Raw genomic sequence first — 19,071 nt, 5'->3', positions numbered from 1 at the left:
CACAAGACCACCTCAAATACACACATGGCCTAAGACAGAAATACCGTCACCAGCGTTGTCCCTGTGCCCCCTTTTTGTGGTCTTGTAGCTGGGTAGATTTGCCGGAGCGTATTCCACATAGATGAGCCTGGCTCTGGATGTGGAGGAGTCTGCGCAGACACAATGTAACAGCCTGGACCAGATGTATAAACATTTACCCCTTTTGTATATATTTGTAGCTTTTCATGTCTGAAAATCCTTTTGTATTCAGGTTATTACAATTTTCAACCTCTGGCTTTACAATTGGTGTGAAAGTAGAAGTCTTAGCATAACATGTGCCTTTTCAGGGCATGCTGAGAGTTGTAGTTTCCCTCCAGCCGGAGAGCTACAGATTGTCTCTTATTTCCTGCTTTTGTGAAAAATTGCCAACTTGATGTGCGGTTGTTGTAATTCCATGTAGACTTCCTGGTTTTCTACGCTCCTCCTGGTTGTTACTGTGCAGATCAGTGGCCTCAGGAGCTGATGTGTCAGCACTTGTCTGGCCTTTTTTTTTTCTTCCCCTGTAGGTACGTTTTTTCTGGTTTCCTTTGTCTTCAAAGTTTGTGCAAAGACAGATGTGGCCAAGTCTAAGTAACTAAGTAACTGGTTATAGTACTACAGTAACTTACCAACTTGTAGTGTTGCAAGATATGTATAATTTTTCTTATTAAATATTATATCTTCAGTATATATGAGAACACAAGTGTAAACTTTGCAAATAGATCAAAAGAGCAATTCAGTAACGTTGCCATGTTATAGCTTTAGAATACAAGTTAGTAGTTACATAGCAATTGTCAAGTCTATAAATTATATTTCTGTTAACATCACACTCGGATGGCGCAACTTGATCATAAGGGTAAAAATGCACACATTTGTGTGCAGAAAATCAGTAAGGGTATGTGCACACGTTGCTGATTTTGCTGCGGATTCACAGCTGTTTTCCCTGAGTTTACAGTTCCATGTAAACCTATGGAAAACAAAATCCGCAGTGCACATGCAGCGGAAAAAAACAGCGCTGAAACGTAGCGTTGTTTATTCCGCAGCATGTCAATTCTTTGTGCGGATTCCGCAGCGGTTTACACCTGCTCCATAATAGGAATCCGCAGGTGGAATCCGTACAAAAACCACATCAAATCCGCAGGTAAAACGCAGTGCTTTTTACCTGCAGATTTCTCAAAACAGGTGCTGAAAAATCCGCAGAGGTTCCATCTACGTGTGCACATACCCTTATAGTGTGCAAATGTTAGAGTGTACAACAGGCCCTTTTTTTTTACTTTCTGTAATGCCACAAACTTTCAATGTAAAGGCTGAAATTCTCAGCACGTCAATGATGGAGAAATGTCTCCTGCGCGTACCTAAATATTTCAAGGCCTGGACTTTGTTATTGATGATCTGTTTTGGAGCTCCAGGTGCTTCTTCCACAGCATCTTTGCCCTTGAGAGTGCCCTATAAGGGTAAGTTCACACTAGGCCTTTTTTCAGCCGTTTATTTTTTTCTGCAGCAAAACCTGATCTCTTGGCAGGTAAGAAGCATGGTTTTTTTTGTTTTTTTTTCCCTTCTGTTTTTAGTGGCAGTTTTTGTGCATTTTATGTGCCGATTTTTGGCGTACTTAGATCTGTCTCTTGTGCATGCTTTAAATGGCTAGTATTGGGAAAAAAGTCCTATTTCAAAGAATGAGGTTTTGGCACAAAAAAACACTGCAAAACTGGGCACCTGTGTTTTTGGTGTGTGTGGGGTTTTTTTTCACCTCCCATTCAATCAATGGGTGAAAGCGCTGAAATAAGTGACTGGCTCCATGTCCAAAAAACCATGCAAAGCACAAAATACTGATGACAAAAAAAGTGTGTGTGCATGAGATTCCAGAAATCTCATAGGCTTTGCTGGTATTGTAAAAAGCAGCTGAAAATTAGCATTAAAATGTGCAGTAAATGCTTAGTGTGAACTTACCCTAACACTTTTTTTTCCCCTCCAATACAGATAAACATGTATTTTGTGGCTACTTTCAAAGCTGATGAACCAGGACTGATCATCAGCTTGTTACAGGTTAAGGCCTCTTTCACACTTGCGTCGTGTGATGTACGTCGCAATCTGTTGTTTTGGGGAAAAAACGGATCCTGCAAATGTGCCCGCAGAATTGGGGTTAGGGTTACGGTTAGAATTGGGGTTAGGGTTACGGTTAGAATTATGGTTAGGGTTAGGCTATGTGCACACGGTGCGGATTTGGCTGCGGATCTGCTGCGGATTGGCCGCTGCGGATTGGCAGCAGTTTTCCGTCAGGTTTACAGTACCATGTAAACCTATGGATTTGTTGTATTTTCCGCAGCATCTCAATTCTTTGTGCGGATTCTGCAGCGTTTTACACCTGCTCCTCAATGGGAATCCACAGGTGTAAAACCGAAGGTGAAATCCGCAGTAAATCCACAGGTAAAACACAGTGCATTTTACCTGCGGATTTTTCAAAAATGGTGCAGAAGAATCCTCACACGAATCCGCAACGTAGGCACATAGGGTTGGAATTGGGGTTGGAATTAGGGTTTAGTTTAGGGTTGGGGGTTTGTTGGGGTTAGGCTTGTGGTTAGGGTTATGGTTGGGATTGGGGTTAGGGTTGTGATTACGGTTGGTATTAGTGTTGGAGTTAAGGTACCGTCACATTTAGCGACGCTGCAGCGTTCTAGACAACGATGCCGGTCGCTGTTTCGTCGTTGTGTGGTTGCTGGAGAGCTGTCACACAGACAGCTCTCCAGCGACCAACGATGCCGGTCCCCGGGTAACCAGGGTAAACATCAGGTTACTAAGCGCAGGGCCGCGCTTAGTAACCCTATGTTTACCCTGGTTGCCAGTGCTAATGTAAAAAAAAACAAACACTACATACTTACATTCCGGTGTCTGTCCCCTGGCGCTGTGCTTTCCTGCACTGACTGTGAGCGCCGGCCGGAAAGCAGAGCGGTAATCTGCTTTACAGCTGGCCGGCGCTGACCGTGCAGGAAAGCACAGCGCCAGGGGACAGACACCGGAATGTAAGTATGTAGTGTTTGTTTTTTTTTACATTAGCACTGGCAACTAGGGTAAAAATCGGGTTACTAAGCGCGGCCCTGCGCTTAGTAACCCGATGTTTACCCTGGTTACCAGTGAAGACATCGCTGAATCGGTGTCACACACACCGATTCAGCGATGTCTGCGCGAGTCCAGCGACGAAATAAAGTTCTGGACTTTCTGCTCCGACCAACGATGGCACAGCAGGATCCTGATCGCTGATCAAACTCAACGATATCGCTAGCCAAGACGCTGCAACGTCACAGATCGCTAGCGATATCGTTCAGTGTGAAGGTACCTTTAGAATTGAGGGGTTTTCACTGTTTAGGCACATCAGGGGTCTCCAAACGCTACATGGCGCCACCATTGTTTCCAGCCAATCTTGCCTTCAAAAAGTCAAATGGTGCTCCCTCCCTTCCGAGCCCCGACGTGTGGCCAAACAGTGGTTTACCCAAGCATATGGGGCATCAGCGTACTCAGGAAAAATTGCACAACAACTTTGGGGGTCTAATTTCTCCTGTTACCCTTGGGAAAATTAAAAAAAAGTGGGGGGAAAAAAAATTATTTTTGATTTTCACGGCTCTGCTTTATAAACTTCTGTGAAGCACTTGGGGGTTCAAAGTGCTCACCACACATCTAGATCCTTGGGAGGTCTAGTTTCCAAAATGGGGTCAGTTGTGGGGGGTTTCTACTGTTAGGCACATTAGGGACTCTCCAAACCTAACATGACACCTGCAGGCCATTCCATCAAACTCTGCTTTTCAAAACGTCACTACTTTCTTTTCGAGCCCCGAAGTGCGCCCAACCAGTGGTTCCCCCCAACATATGGGGTACCACCGTACTCAGGAAAAACTGGACAACTTTTGGGGTCCAATTTCTCCTGTTACCCTTGGGAAAATAAAAAAATTGTTGCTATAAGATCATTATTGTGACTAAAAAGTTAAATGTTCATTTTTTCCTTCCATGTTGCTTCTGCTGTGAAACACCTGAAGGGTTAAAGGGAACCTGTCACCCCCAAAATCAAAGATGAGCTAAGGCCACCGGCATCAGGGGCTTATCTACAGCATTCTGTAATGCTGTAGATAAGCCCCCGATGTATCCTAAAAGATGAGAAAAAGAGGTTAGATTATACTCACCTAGGGGCGGTCCGATCCGATGGGCGTCGCGGTCCGGGGCCTCCCATCTTCTTACGATGACGTCCTCTTCTTGTCTTCACGCTCCGGCACAGGTGTACTTTGTCTGCCCTGTTGAGCAAAGTACTGCAGTGCGCAGGTGCTGGGCCTCTATGACCTTTCCCGCCGCCTGCGCACTGCAGTACTTTGCTCTGCCCTCAACAGGGCAGACAAAGTACACCTGCGCCGGAGCCGCAGCGTGAAGACAAGAAGAGGACGTCATTGTAAGAAGATGGGAGGCCCCGGACCTCGAAGCCCATTGGATCGGACCGCAGTGGGACCGCCCCTGGGTGAGTATAATTAATCCTCTATCTCATCTTTCAGTATGCATCGGGGGCTTATCTACAGCATTACAGAATGCTGTAGATAAGTCCCTGATGCCGGTGAGCTTTGCTCATCTTCCATTTTGGGGGTGACAGGTTCCCTTTAATAAACTTCTTGAATGTGGTTTTGAGTACCTTGAGGGGTGCAGTTTTTAGAATGGTGTCACTTTTGGGTATTTTCAGCCATATAGACTCCTCAAACTGACTTCAAATGTGAGGTGGTCCCTAAAAAAAATGGTTTTGTAAATTTTATTTTTGTAAATATTAATAATAATAATAATAATAATAATATTATTATTATTCCTGAGTTATTACCTCAAAGGGACAGTGGTCAGAATTGCAAAAAATGGCCAGGTGTCATGGAGGTCAAAATAGGCTGGGTCATGAAGGGGTTAAAAGAGGACCTTTCGCCACATTTTTCATGTTGAACTGGACACATAATGTAGTAATTGCTGCAGAGCAAAATAAAACACATTGTGGTTTTTTGTTTTTGTACATCCCCCATTGCGGTCATATTAGCAATCAAAGAATTTGGCACCAAATGAGTTAATTTTTGCTTAAAGGGGCTGTTTTTTTTTTTTGTTTTTTTTTTGCTATTTGGCAAAGCAATTTTCCGTATGTTGCTAACTACCTGCCTATTCTGCCATGAGCAATCTGTCCAGATTCTGACCACACCTGGCTGCGATTTTGCTACTCGCTGTTAGAGATGAGCTAATTTGATCAGGTCAGAGCTTATTCGGGAAGCTACAGCGCTTACCGATGAGCTGCAGAGGGAACCCGGCTTCCTGGATCGCTCCGGCTGATCAGCTGTTTGGCGCCGCAGCTGCATGTGTCTCGGCTGTGTGACCGTCACAGCACATGCATGGAGAACCCAACGCACAGGCTCTCCATGCATGTGCCGTGACTGGGACTCGGACGCGACACATGCAGCTGCGGAGCTGATCGGCCGGAGCGATCCAGGTATCCGGGTTCCCTCTGCAGTTTATTCGGAAAGCGCTGTAGCTTCCCGAATAAGTAGGGACATGATAATATTTGCTCATCTCTACACAACACATAAGTGTGATACTGACCACTTTCAGCTCTCGTCTCCGGCCAGGCAGTGTTGGGGAAGGGGCAGAGGTGACAGTGCTAGGAGAGGAGAGCTGATAAAAGGGTTTGTAATGTGACATAGCTAAACTCAACTGTGCTGCTCCTCTGTCACACTGACTATCAGGACCTTGCTATACTCCTGGCACTGTCTAATCATGCAGGAGAAGAGATCAAAGCTATATCCTTATATCTGACACACTGAGAAACCTTCTTCTTCTGTTATTCTTTCTGCAGTGTATTGCTGCCTTATAATTAGACAGAAAGAAGTAGCTCCACCAGTGCAAACTATCTGGTATCTTTTGTCAGGTTTGTGTTAACTCTTTAAGTGCCTTATACATTGCTAATATCTCCACAGTGAAGAGTCAAAATTGTAATAAATTAATAATAATCTTTATTTTTATATAGCGCTATCATATTCCGCAGCACTAAACTTTGACAGCATGCACAAGAGACAACAAAAAAGCAGCAAAACCTGCTTTTTGTAAGCAGTTTCTTTAGTGCCAAGAGAAGAGGTTTTGCCTGCTGTAAAAAAAAAATGCAATGAAAACGCAACGTGTGAACATAACCTATAACAGTTAAACCAAACGAAAACATAATCGTATGTGACCAGACAGTGCAACAAACTGACTGCGCTAGCGATCAGATAAAGAGGAACTTGCAAATAAAAACCTGCCAGCTCCACTGTAGATGCAGCTTTCAAATCTGTCCTTACCATCATCACAATATGTCGGTCATTATGGAGTGGCCACGTACGGTACATCACTTTGCTGTTTATCAGAAGACTACGAAGAAAGCAAAATAAGCAGATTATCATTAGGAGTAAGAAGAACTCACCTACTGTATCCTCACCCATCCCTTGTAGATTGTGAGCCCTCGCGGGCAGGGTCCTCTCTCCTCCTGTACCAGTTATGGCTTGTATTGTTCAAGATTATTGTACTTGTTTTTATTATGTATACCCCTCCTCACATGTAAAGCGCCATGGAATAAATGGCGCTATAATAATAATAATATTATTATTATTATTATCTTGCTAATTTCAGTGGGACCGGGGTGACCATCTGATGTGAACGGGACCTCCTTACTCTTTTGGACTTCCCGACGGCCCAGAGGAGTCCGACAGCTGGAACCTCAATGGCCAATCCTTGTTTACTAGGAATATAAGCCGCTGGTGGAATCTGGCAGTGACAGTCTTCTCACGCCAATGAGCGTTCGGCCAAGCTGAGCGCACGTGTATGGGGGAGTCAGGAAAGATGTCTCTGCTCCCATTCACGAGTATGACCAGACTAAGAATCAAAGTTATATCTAAATTTATAACTTATTTCACACAGATAATTAAGTTCAAATTATACTTGGGTCCTGGCTCATAGTAATTAAATAGGAAGCCACGGGCTGTATCTCTGTGCTGCGGGTCCCTGATGACTCAATGGGGGCATGCACAGATACAGTGTAAAGTATGGGGGACATTAGGGCTGAGTCTCTGAGCTTGAGTTGATTTTATGTCAGACCAAGGTTTTAACTTGAATCTCCTGGGCCCTAATATCTTTAGATATAAACCTATCTAACAAACTGAGCTGTTCTGGGTGGCCGCCTCACCGTTCAGTGTTTACACCTGACTGACGCTTTTGGTGAAAATAAGTCAATGGCCATGGGGGCCGGCTGACAGACCTCCACCGATCCGATATTGATGACCTATTGAAAGGATAGGCCATCAGTAGTATTTGACCAGGCAGGAAAGTGCTTCAAGTGGCTTTTTTAATATTAACTAACAAAATGAGCCGGAGCACACGTGGGTATAAGTGCAATGTGTAGGTGCACATTCACACTGTGGCCACTAACAGAACCTAGGATAAAAGCAATGAGCAAATACCCTGCAGTAAGTAAATGAATAGTACATGGAAATAAAAAGGGTGACTTAGCTGACACTAGTGGAAGTACGCCATGTTATTTTTACCCACTAGTAAGTAAATGCTATTTGCTTATTTCTTTTTTTTATCCTTGGCATTTCGTAATGCTGCTTCTTTGAAGTCCTAGAATCCTATTGCTAAAATGCCAAAATAAAATACACCATGATGTATATTTTGAAAAAAAAGAAAAGCCAGTGACCTAAAAAACCCCAAAATGCTGCATATGAAGACCATTCAGTACTTGCTATAGAGGTCACAGGAGACCTGTCACATTAAAAGTACAGTCCGACCTGTGGGCAGAATGTTATATAGTCGGAGGAGCTGAGCAGATTGATACATAGTTTTGTGGGAAAAGATTCAGTATAAGGCTGGTTTCACACATCCTGATATTTCTGGTACCGGAGATATCCGTGTCCATGTGTGTACTATGTGTCCGTAACATGTCAGTTATTCCAGTTGCAAATGACTGAGGTTAAAGGAGTTGTCCACTACTGACAACACCTTCACCATCACTATATTTACCCCATGTAAAATAATAGCTATACTCCCCTCCACTGCCGACGCTGTTCGAGCAAAGTCTGGGCTCACTTTCCAGGACAGCAGGCTCCGACATCGCTGAGTAATGGACCACCCCTTTAATCCTTCTGCAAATCGGCGACACATACAGATTTTTGTCACAGAAATATGTTCTGGATTTTAATCCGATGGGTTAATGTATCCCGCTGCGGAATATGTTGGTGCTATATAAATAAAGATTATTATTATTATCCCAAAGGTAGGCTAATTATAGAAATAATTTAAAAATTTTTTGCAGAGAACATTAGTGGTGATTTTTTTCTGTTGAGTGGTTACTGGCTGATATACGAGCATTATTGTATTTTTGGGACAATGAGACGCACTTTTATCAAGAAGAAAAATATCTTGCTAAAAAAAAAAAAAAATACGTTTTCTAGTCCGGAGGCAGTTTCCTGTGATCGAGGAGAACACTGACACCAGCAAGGCTGTGGAGTCGGTATAAAAGGGACCAACTACGACTCCTAAATTATACAATAAATTGGGTACAGTAGTTCAGTGCAGGATGTGCTGTAAATGTTTCATAATAATTTTGGATAGTTATGAAATGTCCAATACATGTCTGTTCTGTCCCTGATTTAAGGATCTGGGCTTTTAGTAGAGATGAATCTGTGCTGCACTTTATGTACATGCTCAGTAGTGACCAGTGCTGTAGAGTCATAGTTGAGATGAATCTGCGCTGCACTTTATATACATGCTCAGTAGTGACCAGTGCTGTGGAGTCTGAGGTTTGGCTTACCGACTTCACAGCCCTGGACACCTGTATCCTTCCCAATCGCTGAGAGATTTGCTCTTTCTCTTCCTGCCCCACGCTTATCAGTGTGATCGGTGCAGGGCAGCTACCAGGACCTGCACATCACTAAAGCTTGTGTGGCTGCGATCAGTCATATGCCTGGAAGAAAATAAAAATGTGGTAGTGTATATACAGTGTAGCTGCCGCAGAGGTGTGATTTGATGTAGCAGATTGTGTGCATGTAGCAAAGCTCTGTGTGCAGCAGAGTTGAGTGCTTGTACTGTGCATGCAGCAGTGTTTGTGTGTGTGTGTAGAAACACACTACTAATGGTCATATTCATCTCTTCACTGGCTGCCTAAAGCATTATTACACGTCTACATCCGCTAAAGAAATCTCTTCCTTCCATTACACAGAAAATCAGCTTTGTAAATTTACATAAAATCCGCACCACCCTGTAAACAAGCGACCTTAAATCTTTAAAGATATACCAGATAAAACACAACTTTTAATAAATATCCTTAAAACCATGAAAAACAACCACAATTACACACAACAAACAACCGTGCTCCCTAACATCAGCCCTATTGCAGCCCCTGATAATCACTACCTAACAGCGGAGGTTGGCACCCTAGATTAATTCGAGATAGGCGCCCCCGCTCCTCGTAGTCTGTCCCTAAATCTCCTGTTATAGTCTAGGCCAATGTGCCATTAGTACTATCAATCATACAACAGGAAAATAGGGATAGGACAAGGCCAATACGGCTATAACTTAGTCACAAGAGGACTGCAGCAGGGTGGGAGACACAGGCAAAAAAGTGCAAAACAGTGCAAAAAATTGTGCAAAGTGAACATAAAATACCTCACTAGGCTGCTCCCTGCTTACTCAAAGCCTACCTAGCTGTGGGGGTTGGCACCCTACTGTACAGCGGAAAAGGCGCCCCCACTCCACGGCGGCTGTCCCTTACGGACCCTAATAATAGCTAATGAGGCAGGAAAATAATAATATAGCAATGGTGACCATATCAACAAACATAAGATATCAACAAAATTGGTCCACCAAAGCACACCCAAAATTGATAAGGTATAGCAGCTCGTAAGGAAAGATACTTAAGTTTCATGATGTCATAACGCCCCTACGCGTTTCACCTATTCAGGATCTTCAGGAGGCTAAAGATATATGGATGCTTACCGACTTCACAGCCCTGGACACCTGTATCCTTCCCAATCGCTGAGAGATTTGCTCTTTCTCTTCCTGCCCCACACTTATCAGTGTGATCGGTGCAGGGCAGGAAGAAGCTACCAGGACCTGCACATCACTAAAGCTTGTGTGGGTGGCTGTGATCAGTCATATGCCTGGAAGAAAATAAAAATGTGGTCGCGTATATACAGTGTGTAGCTGCAGCAGAGGTGTGATTTGATGTAGCAGATTGTGTGCATGTAGCAAAGCTCTGTGTGCAGCTGAGTTGAGTGTGCTTGTACTGTGCATGCAGCAGTGTTTTTGTGTGTGTAGAAACACACTACGGTACTAATGGTCATATTCATCGCTTCACTGGCTGCCTAAAGCATTATTACACGTCTATATTCGCTAAAGAAATCTCTTCCTTCCATTACACAGAAAATCAGCTTTGTAAATTTACATAAAATCCGCACCACCAGGAAATGTGGATTAGATTTCCTAAAATGTCATCTAAAATGCTGGTATGTAATAAGCCGCACATTTTCTGTCTGGAAACTCTAGACAGAAAATTTCCATCATATCTGACTTTTGTGAGCATATCCCAATGATCGGACCTATAAGCACAGACTGTGGGGGGCGCCACCTGCATATTTTTACCTGTAGGATTATGTTTTCCATTTTTTTTTGGTGGTGCAAAACCCATTGGGGTTTTCCATCTGTCGTCATCACATCTAGCACCAGAGCGGAGCGTAATGCCGTCCAAGGAACTTGTGTAATGTTTCCACTCTTTAGGCTGAATGCACCCCTGGAATAGTTGTGGATTTGCTGCACTGCTTTTCCAGCTGATGAACCACACCAGACACCGATGTAAATGTTTGTGACCACTTTATAGACTTTATATTGAATCCGTGCTCTGCACTATGTGTTTCTGGGCTGCTCACTTTTTGAGGGTCTTTTGATGAATCGGTGGTCTTCTAAGGTAAAAAAGACCGCAATGACTTGCAGACAACTAAAGGGACACGCAAAAAAAAAAAATATTCATAATGTTTACCGGTAGTTAATTTTTAGCAGAACTCATCTGCTTACTGCAGACACTTTCTGCTTTCACATTGATGAGTTATGTGTATTTTCAGATCCACAGAATGTCAATTAAGTTTAGTTCTTTCAGTCTTTTGTAAAGCATTTAAAATAAGTGACCGGTTCATTCTTCAGGCCGTCTCTGGATGGAAGCCACTCACTAGTTGATACATGCATAAAGGACATGGTCAGTATTTGTTCAGTATTTTACATCAGTATTTTTCAGCCAAAACCAGGAATGGGTGATAAATCCAGAAGTGGTGACGTGTTTCTATTATACTTTCCCTCTGATTGTCCCACTCCTGGGTTTGGCTACAAATACTGATGTAAAATACTGACCAAATACTGAACTTGTGAATGGAGCCAAAAGAAAATTCTGGCAGCGAAACAACGAAAGACACTTCAGGAAAAATACTGTTGAAGTCTTCCTGTAGTAAACTTTGGCGGGTACGCCGGCATCTAAGAGATGGTGCGCACAGATTTTGACACGAATTCATGACAATATTCTAGAGAAATCCCATGGCAGGTTTATAGAATATAAATTTGTGTGTGCAGGGATTTCTCTTTTCATGAGAGCCGAAATATACTGTATGTGCGGAGTATTCCCTGCTGAGTATCTCCAACATATACCACTCTGTATAGTGGAACATGTCGGCCATTGTCCGTGTGATATACTGTTGTTTTTCGTGTGTTCTAGTGATTCTGGCCTTTGCCAAAAGGACACGGTTTTGGCATAAGCTGGGTACATGGAGCCTATGGACATGTTTAGTGTCTGCTGAGGGGTATCCTGGCACTTTCATCAAAAGTTTAGTCAAACTGAGAAGTCTGTTGTAAGTGCAGATCCTAATGGTGTATATTAATGTGATGCATGTCCTTGACCCTGTCGCCCACCATATGATTCCTCTCTGAGATCCCCCTGGGTATGCAATGCATAGTGCAGGTCACACTAATCCTTCTCCATAGATTTACGGTATATGGAAATAAGGTGCCCATAGTGCCTGCCCAGCATGTTCTGCTCTGTCAGCACTGCCCACTGTGCCTAGTGCACCTGCTGGGGGGCCATGACTTCTGTTGCTGTGCAGCATACTGAGCTTTGTGGTAAGCGTTCTATATGGTGACTGTCCGTGCTGCCCAGTCAGCACATGCAGCAGTGCAGGAATAGTCCCTGTAGTATAATGCACATGTGTAACACTTAGCAGGTGACTTTTCACACTGGCGGTGTAGCTCGGACTATGACGCCGGCCCCTGGAGTGTTTGCTGCCGGCCCTTATATGGGAACATTGTGGGGCAGGAATCTCTTCTTCCTCTCTTCAGATGCTTGTGTGGCTCGGGGAGCTGCCTGGCAGGAGTCTGCCTAACATCTGCTTTTAGGATTACCAAAAATGGGGACCTGCTAACAAACACTGGGTTCGCAGCTATAGGAAGGAGCTTGTGGTTTCTCTCCACTTCTGTGGTGTGCAGACTGCAGAAACCGGAGATATTCTTGTTTCTGCTGTTATTTTTTCTTTACTGACGCTTTTCTCGTGCACTTTAAGGCAAACTCCACTTTGGAATAAAAAAGGTTTACAATAAAGCCTCTGGGCCCGATACATCAGAGCTTTGCCAGCAGTATTCTGTGCTATATTTTGGCTATAACATTGAGTGATACTTGGTGTTCTCATACCAAACAAAGAGGACAGTGGTGCAGTGACGGCCACTTGTCAAATCCATGTGGCAGTGTTTCCTACGCCACTGATCTGACTCACGCAGCTGCTTATTAACTCTTCAAATTCATGAAGAGGCGTAAGCACATTTATTTGGGACCTTTGTGTCCCTCCATACTGCCATATAGAGTTCCTGCAGCTCACTACCATGGGGCCATAGTCCGTGTGTTGCATGTTGATGCAATGCTGCAACAAAAGAATAGCTCCGTTGAGCCTCGTTCAGACATCTGTAAGTCTAGTACTTGTTCTGTGCATGCTTTTCACATGTAGAGCACTTACCCATTATAGTCTATGGCACTGTTCACTTGTTTGTGATTCTTTGTGGGACTTGTGTTTGCACAAGGAATAGACATATCCCTTTTATTTATTTTAACCGGCATGACTGATGGAATATATAAATGCAGGCATCGGTCATGCTTCGTTTCAGGGAGGGGGCAGAGGCTGTGATAGTGACTCTGCCCCCCTGATGAGTGTGAATATCCCAGCATGCACTGGTTATGCTCAAACAAATAATCAGACTGGAAATGGGATAAATAAATACAAAAGCTGGTAAATGGTGTAGGTAGGGAACGGTAGGGATTTTTTAAAGCAGTATAGATTAAAAAAAAGAGCTTAGAATTATGGAACTAAATAGAGGGAGTTAGGAGAAGAATGCATTGCCTTCGGACCACCCCTTTAATGAGCTGTTGGGTGTTCTGTAACATGGTGAGTTGGGGCTACCTGGTGAGTAACGGCATGCTCTGAGGCCAAAGGTAGCAGTACCGCAATGCTGCCTCACACCATAATGTGACCCACATGTTGCTGCATCCACGACACGCAAATCACCAGAAAGCCAAACCTGCCGGATGTTTGCAGCCAGCGCCGTCATGCTGGGGTGCAGCCTTGGGATACAGAGAACTTTAACCACCGGTCCTGGAGCCGCAGCCTAATGCTGGATTGTGAATGGCTGTCCGGGCACATGATATAAATGTGAATTAATCTGTGAGCGTTAAGAATATAACACTGTACATTCCGATCATCTGACGTGATGAGCACCGGATTACCGGCATTGTGGTGCCAGTAGGCGCTGAGGATTTCTGGGCACTTTTAGGCTGTAGCAAAAGCGCAGTACAGAATTATGCTTGTACAGGGTAAATGGATATTGTACGGGGTAAATGGATATTGTGGGGCAGTGCATGGCACCAGGCGGAGTATACAGAGCACATGCACCCAGGGAACAGTGCTAGCAACACCACCATATTGTGGGATGTAAGATGGTGATTGAAAAGTAAGGAACATGTGCTTAGAATTGTGAGTAAATCTGTATACTTTGTTTTGTAGATGGCCCGTATCCTGATCATTGTGGGGCTGTGCGTGTATTCGTTGTCATACATCAGGGCACAACAGGGTAAGTCTGCTGTCTACTTTGGAAAAGCTACATAAACTGCTCCTGGGCTGCACCTTCAGGCTGTCTGTGTATTCTGAAGGTCACTGTGTTATCATGGTACATTTAAAAGGAACCTGTCACCAGGTTGTCTCCATATAAAATAAGACCAGCACCTGTACCCCCTTATATACAGCATTCTATAAGGGTTGTGTATATGTCCCCAATCTGCTGTGCAAGACAAAAGAAAACATGCCTTTTATTACTGCCTGTGGGTTGGTCCTATGGATGTCTCTGGTCTTGTTCTGCTTTCCTAGCGATCACCATCCTCCTTGCTTCATGTGAATGATGAGCTCTTTCATCCACAGAGTGTCCTCCATTGTGTTCCTGGGCAGGCGAACGTCCCTGATGAGGACAGAGAAAAGCACCGCAGTGCGCATGTGCGGAAAAAGGCCGTAGGTGCCGGCGCATGCACACTACAATACTTTGCTCTGCTCCCGGCAGGGCAGCGAGAAGTACGTCTGCACAGGAATGCACTGGCGGACACTGTGGATGATGTAGGAGCAAGGAGGATGGCGATCACTAGGGGAGGAGGCACGGAATCAAAACCAGAGGTGCCCATTGATCTGGACCTCCCCATAGGTGAGTGTACTAAAATATATATATATATATATACACTCACTCACTCACCGGCCACTTTATTAGGTACACCTGTCCAACTTCTTGTTAACACTTAATTTCTAATCAGCCAATCACATGGCGGCAACTCAGTGCATTTAGGCATGTAGACATGGCCAAGACAATCTCCTGCAGTTCAAACCGAGCATCAGTATGGGGAAGAAAGGTGATTTGAGTGCCTTTGAACGTGGCATGGTTGTTGGTGCCAGAAGGGCTGGTCTGAGTATTTCAGAAACTGCTGATCTACTGGGATTTTCACGCACAACCATCTCTAGGGTTTACTGAGAATGGTCCGAAAAATAAAAAAAATCCAGTGAGCGGCAGTTCTGTGGGCGGAAATGCCTTGTTGATGCCAGAGGGGTCAGAGGAGAATGGGCAGACTGGTTCGAGCTGATAGAAAGGCAACAGTGACTCAAATCGCCACCCGTTACAACCAAGGTAGGCCTAAGAGCATCTCTGAACGCACAGTGCGTCGAACTTTGAGGCAGATGGGCTACAGCAGCAGAAGACCACACCGGGTACCACTCCTTTCAGCTAAGAACAGGAAACTGAGGCTACAATTTGTACAAGCTCATCGAAATTGGACAGTAGAAGATTGGAAAAACGTTGCTTGGTCTGATGAGTCTCGATTTCTGCTGCGACATTCGGATGGTAGGGTCAGAATTTGGCGTAAACAACATGAAAGCATGGATCCATCCTGCCTTGTATGGAGCATCTTTGGGATGTGCAGCCGACAAATCTGCAGCAACTGTGTGATGCCATCATGTCAATATGGACCAAAATCTCTGAGGAATGCTTCCAGCACCTTGTTGAATCTATGCCACGAAGAATTGAGGCAGTTCTGAAGGCAAAAGGGGGTCCAACCCGTTACTAGCATGGTGTACCTAATAAAGTGGCCGGTGAGTGTGTATATATATATATATATATATATATATATATATATATATATATATATATATATATATATATATATATATATATATATATATATATATAATTTTATTTTTTTTTTGCCTTTCACAGCCAAATGGGGACATGTATACAAAAGACTAGAATGCTGTATATGAGGGCGGACAGGTGCTGGTCCTACTTTATATGGGGAAAACCTGGTGACCGGTTCCCTTTAAACACTCAGAAGTCATCTTCTAGACCATCACTGGTTTGATGGTGCGACCATCACTGGTTTGATGGTGCTTGTTCTGTTGGCTTATGCACAATTCTTTCAGGATTTGCCAATTTGCAGAAGTGAAAGTGGCCTACCGTACTAAAGAGATGTGATATAAGGATGTGCTATAAGCCGGGCTAGTCTGGGGGAATCTGTGTCCTGCTGAGCTAGTCCTGGATCATTTAAATATGACAAGCTGCAGAATAAAAATGCTTTTATAAAGTACTGAAATGTCAGATTGGACCAACCTACAATTGGTGGTGTGTCGTGCAATGATCCTCGCCCATCAGGACCGTCATATCTTCTGGCATGCAAGAAAATTCATCTCTGCTGGGCGAGGAGCAATCTTTACTGATTCCAGCTCCAATGGGAGAGATTACAGCAACCAATAATCTTTCCCATTACTTGGAAACCAGTGATTTGTGTCCAGTATAAGCCGACCTCTTCTGGGGGTCTACTTGATCTGTTTGGTGGTGGTCTCAACTGCAAGATGATTTTATAGTGATAATTGCTGTAATTAGTTCTGGCTTCTCTCTATTAGTAGGTGGAACTGAATGTTTAAAAGCGAATGCCAAATCATGTGGAGATTGTATACAAGCCGGACCAAACTGTGGATGGTGCACCAAAGTGGTAAGTAGGGATGAGACAAGCGGTGCTAGGTGGCATTAATTACGAGCAATATGGAAACTGCATGGGGACCTGACAAGCATTTCTCCCCATGAAATGGAGCCTTTCAGACCTTGGCCAACTAGTAATATCGCTGATCAGTGAAAAAAGGCTCTTATTGTGCTATAATGTTTTTTTTTTCCGGATGACGCACATTTAATAGCTAATACATTGGCAAGTATGCCGTGCTCCACATGGAGTGTTTTACACATTTTATTGCTCCTCATTCAACAAGGGCTGTCGCTAGAGATGCTTCATGTTTTCGTAACAAAAAAAAAAAGCCAACCAAGAGGTGGTGCAAACTGCACCATCCAACATGAGCAAGTATAATATTAAATGTGGTGCATCTATTGTAACTCTAGTAAATCTAAATTTAAGATCTTAAGTCTGCTGCCGTGTTTACAATTTGTACTGATTTAATTTCCAAATATATTTTTCTAGAAACCAGACTTACTTTTTTGATACTGTGGTCAAAGTCCTCTTCTTAGTTATAGAAAGAAATGGTAACGTTTTTGTTGCCTGCAGCCACCACTAGAGGGAGCTTACCGCATACAATTTGTGGATGGCTAGCTCCCAAGCTCCCTCTAGTGGTGGCTGCATGAGGACATAATTCTGTCATTCTCTTAGGTCTAGATTTGGAATTCTGTATCAGAGAATGGAGTTGAAGACTGCTACAAAAATATATATTACGTAATGAGCAATTTTTTTGGACCCATTTAAGATAAAATTAGTTTCCGAAGGTAGGCAATAACGATATGAGCTTTTGCTTGATCTGGCTAGAGGGGCATTTCCTTAAAGAAAAACCAAAGATCTTCTTTAAAAACCTGAAAAAGTAACAAATGCTAATGTTTTTTGTTATTGTAGGACTTTTTGCAGGAAGGAGAACCAACATCTGCTCGTTGTGACGACTTGGCTGCATTAAAAAGTAAAGGATGCCCTGAAGAAAGTATCCAAAATCCCAGAGGCAGCAAGGAAAAGCTAAAAGACAATGCCATAACCAATAAGGCCAAAGGCGAACGTATGGACCCCGTGAACATCACCCAGATCCGGCCCCAGCAGCTGCGATTTGAGCTGAGATCCGGTACGTAGCCAGGATGGCTTCTTGTGACGTTTCTAGGCTGGGTGACGTTATCATCCTCAGTTTATCTATTCTCTTTCTTGTGTAGGTGAACCCCAGACATTTAATTTAACCTTCAGACGAGCAGAAGATTATCCTATAGATCTGTACTATCTTATGGACCTGTCCTACTCCATGAAGGACGATTTGGAGAATGTGAAAAGCCTCGGCACTGCGCTCATGAGGGAAATGGAGCAAATTACATCAGATTTTAGGATAGGTAAGGCTAAAGCTGACACGAGGGCAGAAGTTGGAGTAATGTCCTATGGAACTGGAGACCGGATCAGTGCTACGTATCTAGGTATGGGGTGGGATATTGTATGGTGCAGTGGTTAGCACGGTTACCCTGCAGCGATGGCTTCTGGCACTCGTTCTAAGGACAAGATCGGCAATGGAGTTTGTTTGCCTGCGTTTTCTCCAGATGCTTCGTTTTTCTCCCACATTCCCATAACATTCTTAGCATTTCCGTGGCCTCCTATGATAGTAGGCCTGGTGTGTGTGCGATGGAGCATTATATTGGCCTCCTACTGGTTGCATGGACAAATGTGAGAACTATTTGAACAACGCTCTGGGAAATGCTGGTGTTTTCATAGACAACCAGAAATATATTCAGGATTCGCATCTTGTGTTTTTTGCCTTGTAATTTGGATGGGCAGACAGAAGTTAGGACGGAGCTCTTTGCTCATATTGTGGGCGGCGTATCTGTACATCTTTCTGTTCATGTGTATAGATCTGTCTGAGGTTTCGGCAGTTTCCTTATTATGTAACTTTTAACTTTGTGTTTTCTTCAGTTTCAACTAAGGGTACCGTCACACAGTGCAATTTTGATCGCTACGACGGTACGATTCGTGACGTTCTAGCGATATCGTTACGATATCGCAGTGTCTGACACGCAGCAGCGATCAGGGACCCTGCTGAGAATCGTACGTCGTAGCAGATCGTTTGGAACTTTCTTTCGTCGCTTGATCACCCACTGACATCGCTGGATCGTTGTGTGTGACAGCGATCCAGCGATGCGTTCGCTGGTAACCAGGGTAAACATCGGGTAACTAAGCGCAGGGCGGCGCTTAGTAACCCGATGTTTACCGTGGTTACCAGCGTAAAAGTAAAAAAAAAACAAACTGTACATGCTCACCATCTGATGTCCGTCCGGTCCCTTGCCGTCCGCTTCCCGCTCTGACTGTCTGCCGGCCGGAAAGTGAGAGCAGATCACAGCGGTGACGTCACCGCTGTGATCTGCTCTCACTGTACAGCCGGATCTGTCAGAGCAGGAAGCGGA

At 44.0% G+C, this 19,071-nt stretch overlaps 1 protein-coding gene across 2 annotated transcripts in view; it reads left to right on the top strand.

Moving 5' to 3' along the window:
* ITGB1 (integrin subunit beta 1) overlaps nt 1–19,071 on the top strand; it is a 43,446-nt gene that overhangs the window by 1,545 nt on the left and 22,830 nt on the right. For both annotated transcript variants that reach the window (XM_077268498.1, XM_077268497.1), the window contains exons 2-5: nt 14,124–14,190; nt 16,551–16,639; nt 17,540–17,756; nt 17,842–18,012. In XM_077268498.1, the coding sequence (XP_077124613.1) occupies nt 14,124–14,190; nt 16,551–16,639; nt 17,540–17,756; nt 17,842–18,012 (544 nt within the window). The remainder of the gene's footprint in view (nt 1–14,123; nt 14,191–16,550; nt 16,640–17,539; nt 17,757–17,841; nt 18,013–19,071) is intronic.

Source organism: Ranitomeya variabilis, chromosome 6 (genome assembly GCF_051348905.1).
Source record: "Ranitomeya variabilis isolate aRanVar5 chromosome 6, aRanVar5.hap1, whole genome shotgun sequence".
Taxonomy (NCBI): Eukaryota; Metazoa; Chordata; class Amphibia; order Anura; family Dendrobatidae; genus Ranitomeya; species Ranitomeya variabilis.
This window is presented reverse-complemented; position numbering and strand designations above follow the sequence as displayed.